At 54.9% G+C, this 15,091-nt stretch overlaps 1 protein-coding gene across 6 annotated transcripts in view; it reads left to right on the plus strand.

Moving 5' to 3' along the window:
• The window catches only part of Cacna2d2 (calcium voltage-gated channel auxiliary subunit alpha2delta 2), a 126,966-nt gene extending 112,003 nt beyond the window's left edge, over positions 1-14,963 (plus strand). The window contains exons 17-39 of one of the 6 annotated variants that reach the window (XM_038321920.1): positions 7-81; positions 2,158-2,232; positions 2,313-2,384; positions 2,670-2,741; positions 2,848-2,909; positions 3,621-3,697; positions 4,827-4,847; positions 7,753-7,813; positions 9,699-9,796; positions 10,008-10,098; positions 10,216-10,278; positions 10,436-10,539; positions 10,740-10,838; positions 10,921-11,009; positions 11,215-11,262; positions 11,486-11,557; positions 11,659-11,811; positions 11,963-12,015; positions 12,104-12,159; positions 12,318-12,444; positions 12,569-12,678; positions 12,774-12,856; positions 12,946-14,963. In XM_038321920.1, coding sequence (XP_038177848.1) covers positions 7-81; positions 2,158-2,232; positions 2,313-2,384; positions 2,670-2,741; positions 2,848-2,909; positions 3,621-3,697; positions 4,827-4,847; positions 7,753-7,813; positions 9,699-9,796; positions 10,008-10,098; positions 10,216-10,278; positions 10,436-10,539; positions 10,740-10,838; positions 10,921-11,009; positions 11,215-11,262; positions 11,486-11,557; positions 11,659-11,811; positions 11,963-12,015; positions 12,104-12,159; positions 12,318-12,444; positions 12,569-12,678; positions 12,774-12,856; positions 12,946-13,089 — 1,905 coding nt within the window. In that variant the 3' untranslated portion in view covers positions 13,090-14,963. Of the gene's footprint in view, positions 1-6; positions 82-2,157; positions 2,233-2,312; positions 2,385-2,669; positions 2,742-2,847; positions 2,910-3,620; positions 3,698-4,826; positions 4,848-7,752; positions 7,814-9,698; positions 9,797-10,007; positions 10,099-10,215; positions 10,279-10,435; positions 10,540-10,739; positions 10,839-10,920; positions 11,010-11,211; positions 11,263-11,485; positions 11,558-11,658; positions 11,812-11,962; positions 12,016-12,103; positions 12,160-12,317; positions 12,445-12,568; positions 12,679-12,766; positions 12,857-12,945 lie in introns of all 6 variants that reach the window. The other 5 variants (XM_038321923.1, XM_038321925.1, XM_038321926.1 and 2 more) reach the window with 5 other exon arrangements.
• The last annotated feature ends 128 nt before the right edge of the window (positions 14,964-15,091 follow it).

Below are 15,091 nucleotides of genomic sequence, written 5' to 3' on the forward strand. Positions count from 1 at the left end.
GCCCAGAACCAGCTAATCCTGGGTGTGATGGGCATCGATGTGGCCCTGAATGACATCAAGAGGCTGACTCCCAACTACACCGTAAGTGTCCACCTGCCCCACTATCCTGCTTCTCGTGGTGAGACAAGCCAGACTCAGCAGAGGAGATCCAGGGATTGAAGGGTCTTCACGGGGCCTCTGAATCCAGAGGATCATGAAAGACTTCCCAGGGGGCTGGAGAGATGGCTCAGAGGTGAAGAGCACTGGCTGCTCTACTAGAGGTCCTGAGTTCAATTCCCAGCACCCAACGGCAGCTCACAGCTGTCTTTAACTCCAGTTCCAGAGGATCTGACACACCTACAGGTCAAACACCAATGCACATAAACAAATTAAAAAAAAAGAAAAGAAAAGAAAGAAGTTTCCCAAGAGGGTTTGTCCAAAGCTGAGACCAGCAAGCCTCATGGGAAAGACTTTTTCAGGCAGGTCTTGCTGACCTAAACGTCCATTTCCCATGTTAATATTGTATTGTGAAAGCAGCTCAGACAAATCACAAACACATGGGAATAGTTATGGCCTGTAGAGTTTTATTTCATTTTTGTTTGGTTGGGTTTTTGAGTCAGGGTCTCTTTCTCTATGTAGTCCTGACTATCCTGGAGCTCACTATGTAGACCAGGCTGGCCTCAGCCTCACAGAGATCTGCTTATCTCTGTCTTCCAAGTGCTAGGATTAAAGGCATACACCACCATGCCTAGTGACCCATTAAGTTTTGTTTGTAGACACTGATATTTGAATTTTATATTATTTTCATAACATAAAAGAAAATAATTAGATTTTTTAAAAAATTCAATGTATATCTATACTTTGCTTGCATGTATGTCTATACCACATGTGTGTCTGGTATCCCTGGAGTCCAGAAGAGGATACTGGATCCCCTGGAACTAGAATTACAGATGTTTATGAGCTGTCATGTGGATACTAGAAATAAAATCCAGGTCTCTGGAAGAGCAGTCAGTGCTCTTAACTGTTGAGCTATCTCTCCAGTCCCTTCTTTTGGGTATTTTTTTTTTAATTTAAAAACATGAAACTCGGGGGCTGGAGAGATTGCTCAGCAGTTAAGAGCATTGCCTGCTCTTCCAAAGGTCCTGAGTTCAACTCCCAGCAACCACATGGTGGCTCACAACCATCTGTAATGAGGTCTGGTGCCCTCTTCTGGTGTGTAGGCATACATGCCTGGACACTCTATACATAATAAATAAATAAAATCTTTTAAAAACAAACAAACATAAAACCCAGCTGGGTAGTGGAGGGGCACCCCTTTAGCCCCAGGACTCAGGAGGCAGAGGCAGACAGATCTCTGTGAGCTCGAGGCCAGCCTGCTCTACAGTGTGAGTTTCAGAATAGCCAGGACTGTTAAACAAAGAAACCCTATCTGGGGGAAGAAAACAAAACCCATACGAGACTTACATCCAAATTTTTATGACAGGTGGCAAGCCAGATTCGGCCCCCAGACGTGTCCTGGGTGGAGAACTGGGGGGGGGAGCAGAGAGAGCACTTCCAGACAGCCGCATGGAGGCAAAAGACAGAAGCTGGAGCTGGGAAAGGGATGGGATGGCAGTTTGGCTAGAGAACTTAGGTCTCAGCCATGAAAGCAAGGGGAAGAAGGACATGCGTGACAGCTTTAAGCCCAAACCATATGAAACCCTTGCTTGACCTGAGAGATTCCACGTCGAGTAGGAAGACAGTCCAAGGCAAAGGCTGGTCCCTGGGTTCCACTTGCTCCTGCTTGCCTTCCACCAGGCCTGCAGGGTTCCCAGGCGCCTCTCCCTCCTGTACGACCACACTGAAATGGGGACAGGAAAGCATAATTTGAGAAAGCAGTAGGTACAAGAGGGCCAGAGTGGTACAAAGGCAGCAGCCTTGTGGGCCACATGCAGGTGCAGAGGTAGGCTGGCTGGTACCTCCACGGGAAATGAAGGATGCCTGCCTACAGGGCCAGTCAATCTTGGTGGGGGCTGGTGTATGAGGGGCACCCAGCCTGGTTTCAGACGCAGACTTAGGGCCATATGCCAGGAGGGGGCCTTTGGCCAAAGGCAAGAAGCATGGGAAACAGAATAGAGAGCAGCTCATAGTGTAAGAAATCCCTGTACATCCTCTGAGCTCTGAATCTGTACCTCACAGCTTGGCGCTAATGGCTATGTGTTTGCTATTGACCTGAACGGCTACGTGTTGCTACATCCCAACCTCAAGCCCCAGGTAAGCCAGGTGAGTGGCCATGGTAGGCAGGTAAATCCTCCAAAATGAGGACTCCTGACTTCCTATCTGGCTTCCTGCAGACTACCAACTTCCGGGAGCCTGTGACCCTGGACTTCCTGGATGCAGAGCTGGAAGATGAGAACAAGGAGGAGGTGAGGTGAAGGCAGGGAGGAGGTGGCTAGCACAGGAGCAGGAGTGAAGGCAGGGAGGCAGGAAGGAGGTGGCTAGTACAGGAGCAGGGGTAAAGGAGAGAGGAGGTGGTTAGCACAGGAGCAGGGGTGAAGGCAGGGAGGTAGGGAGGAGGTGGCTAGCACAGGAGCAGGAGTGAAGGCAGGGAGATAAGAAGGAGGTGGCTAGCACAGGAGCAGGGGTGAAGGCAGAGATGCAGGGAGGAGGCTAGCACAGGAGCAGGGGGTTCACACCGTTGGCTCTTGCAGATCCGTCGCAGCATGATTGATGGCAACAAGGGCCACAAGCAGATCAGGACATTGGTCAAGTCCCTGGATGAGGTATGAAGGCACGGGATGGGAAACAAGGGCATCAGAATGGGCACCCATCCCTACCCACCCACCCTAGCCTGCTCACCCAAGAACCTGACGCAGCCTCCTCTCCCAGAGGTACATAGATGAGGTGATTCGGAACTACACCTGGGTGCCTATAAGGAGCACCAACTACAGGTAAGTGAGCCAGAGCTGGGTAGACAGAGAAGGGCGAGAGTGACCCCGAAATCTGAACCCAGCTGCTTCTCCCTCTTGCACCCCTGTCCTTACTATTTATTTAACCTGAGATGTTTGGTCCCCCAGGGCCTCCCCTGGCCCTGTGGAGCAAGCAGCAGGTCCTGGAAGAATGGGATTGAGGACAGGACAATGCCCCTGGCAAACCCCTTCCTGGAGGATCTCCTGGGTACCACACCCCAGGGATCATCTCAACACTCCCTGACTGCTCAAAGTCAGCATCGCAGCCTCAGCCAGTCTTGACCCCGGGGGCTGTCTTCACGCGCCCCACTCAACTGCTCCGTAGTTCATTTTGAAATGATAGGAGCATTGTCACACCCCAGGACCAGCCTGTACTGCCTCTGGGCTCTCATGGGGTTCATGTCTGCCCCTCAAAAGCTTCCTGTTGGTCAGGACATTGTGGGGCAGGTGGGTATTGAGGTGGGCAGTAGGGTGGGGAATCACTTTGGGGTTAGTAGTTTCAAGGCCTCCAGGATGGTTTGGGGAGAAGGTTCAGGCCTCCAAGGTGCTAACTCCTTGGATATGGAGTTGTGCAGGGGACTTGTGGCTGCCACAGCTTGGGCCTCTGTGGCTCTAAGGCCCTAGGAAGGAAGTGTTAGTGTGGCCCGCCAATCCTCATCAGTGACCTGTGCTCTCCCCTCCCCTCCTCCCCAGCCTGGGGCTGGTGCTCCCACCCTACAGCACCTTCTACCTCCAAGCCAACCTCAGCGACCAGATCCTGCAGGTCAAGTGTAAGTGGCCTGGCCCCTGCCTGCGCCCTGCACCCCTGCCTCTGCCCCTGCACCCTTGGCCGGCCCCAGGCAGCATAGCCAGCCGCGCTTGCCGGCAAGGCAGCCCCTCCTGCCAAGTCTGCCCAGCCTCAGGCGTGCCCACAGGCTGGGGAACCAGCCTTCGAAAGTCTGTGGAAATCTGCATGCTTGCCTTTTCTCAGATTTGGTTCTAGACCATTCTCTCATGGTTTCCGTTGAGGATTGTTTTTGGTTTTTCCTAGCCCGTGTCTTCCCTTCTAGCCTGCCTGCCCTAAACACTCCTGGGGGCTACATTCCTAGAAAGCACCCCTGCCCCTCCCTTCTCTTCTGAGCTCTTTCCCCTGTTCCTCCTGTGGTGCCTCCTTTGTCCCAAGATCTCTTGTCCTCTGTTCCTCCCCCATCCGCTCTTCCCCCTCCTCCTCCAGGTCACCTCTCCCACCATCTCTTCCCTCATTTCTCTCCCCCCCTTCCTCCCCATCCTCTCTTCCTCTCCCTCCTGCTCAGTCCCTCTCATTTTCCACCATCCCTTCTCCCCAACCCAGAACCCCTGCCCTCCCCCTCTCCCTTTGTCTGTATTCTTCCCTCTCTCCTCCTTCCCTTCCTCTTTTCTCCCTCACTTCTGGCTTACACCCTTCTCTCCCCCCCCCCCAACGCTCCTCCCTCTTTCACCAGTACACACCATCTCTCTCATCCTTTCTCTCTCCTTCCCTCTCCCTCCTCGGCTCTCCCACTCCTCTGCCTGTGGCTCCCCATGCATGCCTGCTCACCATGGGCCTCTCTGGAAAGGCCTGGATCTCAGGCCTGGCCCTGCCTGCCCAATGCCAGAGGTCACTGGGAGGGAGGCTGGGGCTCCGGCCCCACCGGGCGCCCCCGCACCTGCCTGGCCGACTGGGGCTCATCTCCTTTGAGTTTCTCGCTCTCTCTTTTTCTCTCTCATGTCGTTTTTTGCAAGAAGTTTCCTTTCGGTATGATGATGAGACACAATATTTTCATTCAAACAGCCATTGAATAAAATATTGTTTGTGCCCCTCCCCTTCCCCTCCCCCTTTTCGTTTGTTTTTGTGTTTGTGTTTTTGTTTTCCTCGCTTTCTCTCTTGGTGGACTGTCCCAGTGCCAATCAGCAAACTGAAGGGCAAGTATATTCAGAACCAGTGCACCCTCCTCTCCCCACCCCACCTGCCCTCACGCCCCTGCTTGCCCCCCTTCCTGCCCAGGACCAGCCACACCCCTGCCCTCTGGGGCTCCCTCCCAGCATCCCTTGGCTCCTCGGTTCTTGCCCTTCCTCTGATCCTGACACCCCTCTTAGAGCCAGTAGCCCACTTCTGGGGCTGTCTGCGGAGAGTTCTCCAGCGTGTCCTGTGGGCCCAGACCCCTTTCTCCTATTCCCTAGTCTTTGTGGGACCCCATGGGAAGCCCCCTGCCTCTCCAATTTCTCTGCCCCTCTAAGACAACTCAACAGTGGAAACAGAGCTGGATGCTTCACCACCACCACCTTCCCAGCAGGGCAGGAAGCTTGAGATACAGTTCATAGGTCAGCCTTCAGCGGGGCTCATGTAAGACTGGAAGAGGGAAATCCCAGCAGGCACCCTCTAATGGCACTTAGGCCTCTGGTTCTGCTGTAGCCCCAGAGCTCACAGCCCTCCTAGAAGAGGTGGCAAGGCTCAGAAGCCTTAGTGGGGGGGGGGGGGTCACACAGGCCACCAGGCCACAGGAGGACAAGGCTAACCAGCCATCCTGGGTAATGTGTGTGCCCTGCTTTGCTAAGGATTCTTGGGCAATCCCTGATCTTAGGTGCTTGCTGTTCCTAGGAAGGCCCATAGGTGTGGGAAAGCTATTCCCCTGGGGAAATAAAGGCAGATTCGGAAACCATAGGCTTCACCAGGCATGGATCCCCAGAGCCAACCAGAGGAAACCAGACTACTGACAAAGGAAAGGATCCCAAGTCAGGTGGCAGAACGGTAGATGGTGAACCGCCAGGCCTTGGCAGAGGACAATGGGAGTTAGAAAAGGTGGCACATGAATATGTTTGCCATTGGTGCACAGAGAGCTGCCTTCCCAGGGAACATTTGACTCTGTGGGGCATGGAGAACCACGTGGTGATGTCCCCAACCTGGAAGCAGAGGACTCCCCAAGAAACCTAGAGGACTTGTCTAGCCTAGTCCAACAAAGGGAATAAGGGGTGCTTGCTGGCCTGGGTCAGAGTGGGTTGCATAGTTCCACTGGCTTGAGTTGTCTTTTCTCCCATCTCACACTCCACGTGCTGACCCTAGAACTTCAAGACCCTGGAAATATAACAAGCATAGTATAGTCTCCCTCCTTGTCCCTCATCCCTCCTTTTTCTTTCTCCTCCTCCTTTCCCCAGCCCTACTCCCTCCCCTTTGGCTTGTGTCCAAACCCTGCCTCACAGTCCTATCAGAAAGGAACAGTCCAACCAGTGACTGCCCAGTCCCCCAAAGCACCTCAAGTTTCCTCTGTCCAGAACTTTGCAGTGCATCGTGGGAGTATTTGGGAACAGTGAAAATCCCTCTTCTGGGGTAACTAAAGCACTGGGGTGAAAGAGAGCTCGGGATGTGGGTGAGGGTAGGATGGGGAAAGCCAAGTGTGGTGGCCTAGGCCTAAATCCTAGCATTCCAAGAGGCTCAGGCAGGAGGATTTCCATGAATTGGAGGCTAGTCAAGACAGCAGAGACCATCTTTTTAAAAATCTAGGGAGTTGGACTGCCAGAATTATACTAGCCAAGGGCCCTCACAGATACAGGTAACAGGGCTGGGGATGTAGTTCAGTTGCAACAACACTTGTCATTGCCTGGTATTTATCAAAAGTCCTGGCTTCAATCCCCACCATCACATATTCCAGATGTGACGTCTCCTGCCCATATCCCAGCTCTCTGAAGGTGTATGCATGAGAATCAGAAGTCCAAAGTCATTCTCAGCTGTGTAAGGGAGTTCTAAGTCAACCTGGACTGCAGGAAACCCTATCTCAAAAAAATAAAATGAAATAGGCACACAACAGAGTAATCCAATCCAGCTGGGCAGAAAGAGAGGCCACAGTGGATCCTACAGTCATATTCTCAGGCCTGTGAGTACACACCCATATAAAGACGAGTGTGCACACACTCGTGCATCCATGCCACCTACATGCACAGCTACTAAGCCTGAGGCACAGGCACAGTTGCTAGACCACCCACCTAGGCACTCCCAGCATTCCCCCGTAGGCTCCTCCTTCCCCATGTGCCCTGTGCCCCCAGCTGGGAAAGCAGGTGTGCAGAGTGCACCAGCATCCCTGTCTCGCCACACACTGTGGAACAGTCCTTGCCCCCTGGGTTTCCCTTCACCCAGCATCCTGTTCCAGGAAGGACACCCCACCCTCAGACCTCCACGGTGCACTGCCGTTACCGCCACCACCAGCTGTTCACACCCGTCTCTGGTTGGACTGTCTGTGCCTGTGAGAAACCCTTTCGGTTTGGCCATGTTGATGCCTGACACAGAACAAAAGCAAGACCTACCAAAATGCAAACAGCTGCGGCAAAGAGAGCTAAAAATCCGCAGCCAAAAGCCAATTCCCTTCCTCAAAGTCTCTTTGGAGGCAAAGGAAGCTCAGCATGCGGTTTTTCCATTATGGATGTGATAAGAACAAGACTGGCGCCTCCCCCAGACCATGCATATATATAGCAGTGTGTGTATATATATATGTGTGTGTGTGTGTGTCCGTGTATATGTGCTATACAGCAGTATGGAAGCATATACAGCCACGCCAAGGGACTCACTACCGACAGAGGACCAGGCCCGGGCAACATATTGGCTATAACTGCCCTTCTCCTGCGATGCTGTAGTTTCCACAGGCCCTACACCCTCCTCGCCCTCCCTTCTCTTTGGCTCAAACCTGAACGTGGAAGTGGCGGGTTCCCTCTTTGCTGGTGTCTTCCCCCTCCCTTAAGCCGCCTTGTCCCTACCTGCCCATCCAGCCCCATCAGCTCTGAGCCCCCTGGCCTCCTGCCTCCCCAGCCCCCGCCGGATAACCCCCCGTTTCTGTTGCAGATTTTGAGTTCCTGCTCCCCAGCAGCTTTGAGTCTGAAGGACATGTTTTCATTGCTCCCAGGTAGCTTGCGTGTGGCCTTGCTAAGGCGTCCTCCCCTCCCCTGACCGTCCTGCCCTACCTCCTGCACTGCTGCCTGGAGCTCTGTGTGTCTATGTCCTGTGCAGTGATGCTCCTAACCCCGTGCATAGCCCGGTATGTGCGGCTGTGTGCATACCCAGGCCATGTAGCCGCACCAGGCAGCAGTAGCTAGTACCCATAGCCTGTGTCCCACCAGGCCTGGGGCAGGTGGGCTTTGGATTCTCTACAACCTCTGTGCCCTCCCAGGCAACCAGGAAAGAGCCCTTTCTACCTTGGGCTGGCCTGTCCCCCCTAAGGTGCCCTCGGTGGGCAGCTGCTGCTCTGGTTTGTGGTGTCCTGTCCATACCTCCACCCGCCCCCCGCCCCCATGGTTGTCCTGTGTCAGTGTTCGTGTGGGTCTGAGGGCTGAGCCACCCAGAGCCCCTGTGGGTAGTGCCAGCGGTGCCGGTCCTGAGGAGTGGGAAGGAGGGCAAAGGCTTTGAGGATCTTCTCTGGCAAGTGAGGGCTCCGGGCCCAGAGCCAACCCTGGAGCCCACTCAGTGTGAACACACACATCACAGTGTACACACAGTCTGCCATGGACTACCTCTGAGGAGGCCTTCTGGTGCTGAAGCCCTCTCTTGTGACCTGAGTTTTGAATGAGAGCACTCCCCGGCGCCACATGGGGCTCTGGACACCCCTAACCTCTGTGTGTATGCACGCTGTGTGCATGCACCTACAAGTCTCTGTAGATGTTTGTACTTGTGAGTCATTGTGTACATGTGCAAGAGGCCACGGGTAAATGTGGGGTGGGCTGTATGCAGTAGTGATTGGGAACGGCCTGTGAGACACATGCAGAAACTGAGGGAAGAGATCTGTGTGTCATCTTAATAACTGGCTCAGGAGTGTGAATAAGTGTGCATAAAATGAGCATATGAAGTACCCTACAATGTGACCATGCATATCACATGTGTGGTATGTCTTATGCACAGCTGTGTGGGTGTCGTTGGGTACATCCATACAGAGGGTACACTTCACATAGGCACTGAGGGGCAGTGAAGCGGTGGGGGCTGAGGATCCAGTCCCAGGTGTTCACACTCATGGATCCTGGCACAGCATGGGGAAGTAGCACATTTTTTTAATTACCCACAGAGTTGTTGTCATATAGGCCACTGGAGAGGTCCCTGGTGGCAGGGGGAGTGGGTAAGGGATTGAGCAAGAGAGATGGTTCCATCCATGAGGGGAGAGAGAAACATTGTTCTCCAAGAACCTTCTTGAGGCTCTGCCGTACCCATGTTTGCTGGACCCAGAACCTGTGCCTCATGAGGGCCTGCTCACCTTGAGGGAAGGAGCAGCCAGTCCGGGGACCTACACATTCCTACTGACTTCCCAACTGTGGCATGATGGAAACAGTGAACCCCTGGAAACCAGAATGCAGTGCCCAAAGGCACAAGGCCAGGAAGAGGCAAGATGAGGCCTTAGATTGGTAGTAGCAAGTGCTGGTACTCAACCCCACCCATGCCCACTGGAACATTGTAGGGCTTCAGGTAGATGAGCCAGACACTGATAGTTGCATTTCCCGAGGCCTCTTGGGTACACCACTTGGGTTCAGCTGTACAGGAGAGATGGCAGGTTCTGCAGGGGTTAGACCAGGAAAGAGAAAACCCACCAGGGCGGAGGAAGCAGACCCCCATCCTCTGTCCACTCTGCCTACCTTAAGTCCAAGCAGCCTATAGGCCCACAGCGACCACAGCTTGTGAGAATATTCATGCCCTGCCCCTCAATCTGGACTTCTCAGCCTTTGTCCAGGCCAACCCATCAGGAAGCCTGGAACCCTCTGCCCTGTGCAGCCCCCCAAGCCCACTCTTCTTGCCCCTCCCTACCCCAGAGAGTATTGCAAGGACCTGAATGTCTCAGACAACAACACTGAATTCCTGAAAAACTTCATTGAGCTCATGGAGAAAGTGACTCCAGACTCGAAGCAGTGTGAGTATATGGCAGGCATCTGGATCTGGGCTGCACCTGGGGTCGGAGCATTGCGAGGGGAGGGAGGGAGCCATACCCACAGACGCTTGGAGAAGAGCAGGCAAGGTCTGACCAGGGCATAGAGAAGGCTTTCACCAGAGCCCTGGGAACTGGGGAAGCAGTGATAGGGAGCTACAAGAAGACATCCTTCCAAGTTATTCTTCTGTTCCAGGCAATAACTTCCTTCTGCATAACTTGATTTTGGACACGGGCATTACACAGCAGTTAGTAGAACGTGTGTGGCGGGACCAAGATCTCAACACGTATGCACCACCACCCTGGCTGTGACTGTGTGTGGCAGGAGGCTGGGGTTGACCCAGAGGCCCTGGCCTTGCACAGTAGAAGGCAGATCTGTGACCCCACCTCCCTGTTGTCCCCAGGTACAGCCTGCTAGCCGTATTTGCTGCCACGGATGGCGGCATCACACGTGTCTTCCCCAACAAGTAAGTGAGCAACCCCACTCACCAACAGCCCTCCCTGTCTGGGACCTAACCATTACTACCCAGAAGCCTCTGCACTGCTAAGACCATTGTATACCACAAGCTGCCCCTGGTATCCAGTCGTATACCCACTGAGCTCTGCCTGTCTTGGGCGCTCTAGGGCAGCAGAAGACTGGACAGAGAACCCCGAACCCTTCAATGCCAGCTTCTACCGCCGCAGCCTGGATAACCACGGTTATGTCTTCAAGCCCCCACACCAGGACTGTGAGTGTCTGTCCCCGGTGCCCATCAGCAGGTGGGAGGCCTCAGCTGAGACCAGGGACATGTGAAGAGAAAGGCCATGCCAAACACTGTCTGGGGTGCTGTAGGCTTAGACTGGGTCTAGTCCCGGGTTGGTAGGACCCAGTTTGGAGTGGCCAGTATAGGCAGCCTTCCCTTCTGACTGCTCCACCCATCCATCCCAGCTCTGTTAAGGCCACTGGAGCTGGAAAATGACACGGTGGGTGTCCTCGTCAGCACAGCTGTGGAGCTGAGTCTAGGTCGTCGCACACTGAGGCCAGCAGGTGAGTATGAAGGTGGGGCAAGAGACAGTAGTCAGGAAACCAACTAGGTAGGTAGCATACAGTCCACTGCTCTCTCCCACAGTGGTGGGTGTCAAACTGGACCTAGAGGCTTGGGCTGAAAAGTTCAAGGTGCTTGCCAGCAACCGCACCCATCAAGACCAACCTCAGAAGGTATTTGGGCAGGGGAAGGGAAGTAAGCCCAGCAGTGTCCTCTCTGGAGTCCCCAAGGACCCCTAACGAGCCTGCCACTCGGAGTGGCTCCGGCACCTGTGGGAAGCCGGGGGTACTGCAGATAGGCTGCAGACCAGCATATGAAGAGTAGCAGAAACGAGGGAAACTGGTTGGCACCTCACAGACCCCATTTTCTGCCCAGCAGTGCGGCCCCAGCAGCCACTGTGAGATGGACTGCGAGGTTAACAATGAGGTGAGTGCTGACTCTGCTCTGGACCCCAACTTCCCTCATCCCCAGACTTCTTGGTCCCCCGTGACTCCTAGCCTGCCTTTAGAACTTGACACCCCTACCCTGACTTCAGTCTTGACAAACCTAGGGCAGTGGAGCCCCTCATTGGGAGTAGTTTGACTGCCAGGTCCTGAAATAGTCTGAGGCGGGGTCCCTCACCATATTTACCCACTTCCCTCCCACTTAGGACCTCCTCTGTGTCCTCATCGATGACGGAGGATTCCTGGTACTGTCAAACCAGAACCATCAATGGGACCAGGTGAGGGTCCGGAAGAAAGTGGAAGGAAGGGATAGGGCAGAACCATCTAGAGGTGCGGCCCCACCAGCCCTGTGACTATTGCTCCCTCCCTGCATCACCAGGTTGGAAGATTCTTCAGTGAGGTGGATGCCAACCTGATGCTGGCCCTCTATAATAACTCCTTCTACACCCGAAAGGAATCCTATGACTATCAGGCAGCCTGTGCCCCACAGCCTCCTGGAAACCTGGGTGCTGCACCCCGGGGTGTCTTTGTGGTGAGCTACTACCAGAAATGCCCGGAGATGGGGAGGGAGGTTTGGAAGACCCGCCTACAGCGAACCCTCCCCCACCTCTAACGTTTGAGAGAGCTGGGGTTGACCTAGAGCCGGGCAACAGTAGACACCCGTGCTCCTCTCTCCACTACAGCCAACCATTGCAGACTTCCTTAACTTGGCCTGGTGGACCTCTGCTGCCGCCTGGTGAGTCCTGAAAGAGTGGTTGGTAAAGGTGGCCAGGAAGGCACTGGCCTCTCCTAACCGCCAGTACTCGGTGCCCCGTGCTCTACAGGTCCTTATTCCAGCAGCTACTCTACGGCCTCATCTACCACAGCTGGTTCCAGGCAGGTAGGTAGGACTTAGGAGGCTCGGCTTCAAATCCACATCACGGGTGGGAATTGCCACCCGCCCGCTTCCCTGGGAGGGCGGGGCTGAGGGCTGAGCCAAGCTGAGGCCGACACCGTGTCAGGGTCTGTGGGCGGGGCTGAGGCGTCTGGGCCCCGCAGACCCGGCAGAAGCCGAGGGCAGCCCCGAGACGCGCGAGAGCAGCTGCGTCATGAAGCAGACCCAGTACTACTTCGGCTCGGTGAACGCGTCCTACAACGCCATCATCGACTGCGGAAACTGCAGCAGGTACTTGCAGGGCGAGAGGCGGGGCTTGTTGGAGGGGTGTGGTCTGTTTGGTGGGGCGTGGCCAGGGCAGTGGCTCCGGGGAGGAGCGAACCTCCAAGGTGCAGCCCTCCGATCGTCCCTCCAGGCTGTTCCACGCGCAGAGACTGACCAACACCAACCTTCTGTTTGTGGTGGCGGAGAAGCCGCTGTGCAGCCAGTGCGAGGCGGGACGGCTGCTGCAGAAGGAGACACACTGTATCCTCCCCCCGCCCTCCCCGCGCCCCTCCTGCCCTATTCTCCCCTCCGTGTTGCTGCTGCCGCCTCCTCCTTGACTCCCCACCCATGCCCAGCGGACGGCCCGGAGCAATGTGAACTGGTGCAGAGACCGCGGTACCGAAGAGGCCCTCACATCTGTTTTGACTACAACGCCACGGTGAGTCGGGGGAGCGGTGCTGCTGACGTCCACACGATCCTGCGCCGGTTGGGGGAACGACCGCCTGCTTGTTTCCTTCCCCGCTGCAGGAAGATACCTCAGACTGTGGCCGCGGAGCCTCCTTCCCGCCGTCGCTGGGCGTCCTGGTTTCCCTGCAGCTGCTGCTTCTCCTGGGCCTGCCGCCTCGGCCACAGCCTCAAGTCCACTCCTTTGCTGCCTCTCGCCGCCTCTGAGCGACCCCCCCCCCAACACACACACACACACACACACACACCATATCCCCGCCTTGGCCTCCTACTCTTTCGCTCATCCTCCCATCCCCTTCATCCCACAGTCCCCAACCTAGCGCCTGGGCCACTCCCTCACTGAAGGACTTGGGCCCCTCCCCCCAGAGCCTGTGCCTTGGGGCAGGGGAGCCCCAAAGTAGGGTGTCATGGTGTTTGGCACTCAAGATTTATCTCACCCCTGAACTGTCCAAGTGCCCACAGACCCCGGACTCATCTCCGTGGGCTGGGACAAGAAGGCCACAAGTACTGGTGCCAAACCAGGCCTCCACCGACCAACCTGCCTGGAGACTCCCTCTGTGTAGGCGACCCTGCCTCTGCTGGGTGCCCCTAACGTGACCCTTTGGCCTCACCCACGCTCAAACTCACCTTCTCTGGGGAAAATAATGGAAGAAGAGAGGTGGTAGTGGTGAGAGAGATTCTGGAGCAGCCCCCCATGGGCTCCTGCTCCTTTCAGGCCTACAACCACAAACCCACGCCCCAGCCTTGCAGGTGTCAGGACAGTCTCACAATGACATCAGTTCGGACACACCCCATACACACCTGGACCCCTGAAAGCAGAAACTGGACTCTTATTAGACATAACCCGGAAGGAGCACACCAATGGACATGGACACACACCATGGGGGGCCCACAAAGCCTTACACAGGGCAGAGGTCAGGGAGAGGGTAGGCCTGTGCCTTCCATCTCTGCTCCCCTCTGCCTCTACTCGGAGATGATGCAGCCCGGCTGGCCCTCCCATCTCTAAAGCTGAATGCCAGACAGTGCCAAATGCTGGGGAAGGCCTCTTTTCACCCTAGCCACCAGTGTCCCTCCAGTGCCCCCTCCCTGCCAGGTGCTCATTATACCCATTCCTCACTAGTGTCAGGACCCTAGTAGGACCACACATCACTGCCTGAACCCCTTTAGCACAACAACCCCTCCAGACATTGCTCTTTGCCTTAGCAGGGGTGACTTGGTCTCTCCTGGCTGGGCCATCCCACCCCCCAATCTGGTTCTTACACACTCAGGCCCAACTCTCTTTGTTCTTTGTACACCGCACATGTACACACACACACATTCCCTCCCCCTAGGAGGCCAAATTGCCCCTCCCTTGCTGAACACACACTTCTACCATGCACACATGTAAACACTGCACACACACACACACACACACGAGTCTGGGCCTGGACACACCTCTTCACACGATTCATCCTCATCATCCAAAGGCATCCCAACCTGGGGCCAATAGGGGACTGAGGGCCGGGGGGTGTAGCCATGAGGCTCAGCTGGACCGGGAGGAGGGGGGAGGGTGATGCATTAATTAATGGCTTCGTTAATTAATGTCACGTTGCTTGTTGCTTTCTCAGTGTGTGTATGGTCCATGCCCAATGCTGGTGACAGGGTGGGCATCCGTGATGTGTGCCCAGCCTGGATGTCTGCTGTGTCCTGTGGGGGCGCGTGTGTAACTGTAGTGTAGTCAGGTGCTCAATGGAGAAATAAACAAAAGAAACAAATTATACAGAAAAATAAGTATATATTTTAAGTTTAAAAACAACAGTCCCCATCAAGTAGTTGTCCGTCCCCCGGCTGGGTCCATTCCTCTCATCCACCCGCCTGACCTGGCTGTCCTCTCACCTCGGGCTGAGGGACTTGGGGGGCCATTTCCTTTACTTTGCTTTCGTTGTTATTCTATTTTGTACAGACAAGTTGGAAAAACAACAGCGACAAAAAAAGTCGAGAAACTTTGTAAAATATCGTGTGTGTGATTCCTTGTAAAATATTTTCAAATGGTTTATTACAGAAGATCAGTTATTAAATAATGGTCATATTTTCACTTCAAACAGTTTTCATCCACTGTGTGGGCCTTGGGTTGAGGAGTGGGTAGCTCTGGTGACAGGTGGCTGTGACCGCTGAGTATCATCCTGCTCTGTCAGAGGAGAAGCCAAGGCCGTCCTGTTTCTCAGAGGTC

This window comes from Arvicola amphibius, chromosome 3 (assembly GCF_903992535.2).
Source record: "Arvicola amphibius chromosome 3, mArvAmp1.2, whole genome shotgun sequence".
NCBI classification, from domain to species: Eukaryota; Metazoa; Chordata; class Mammalia; order Rodentia; family Cricetidae; genus Arvicola; species Arvicola amphibius.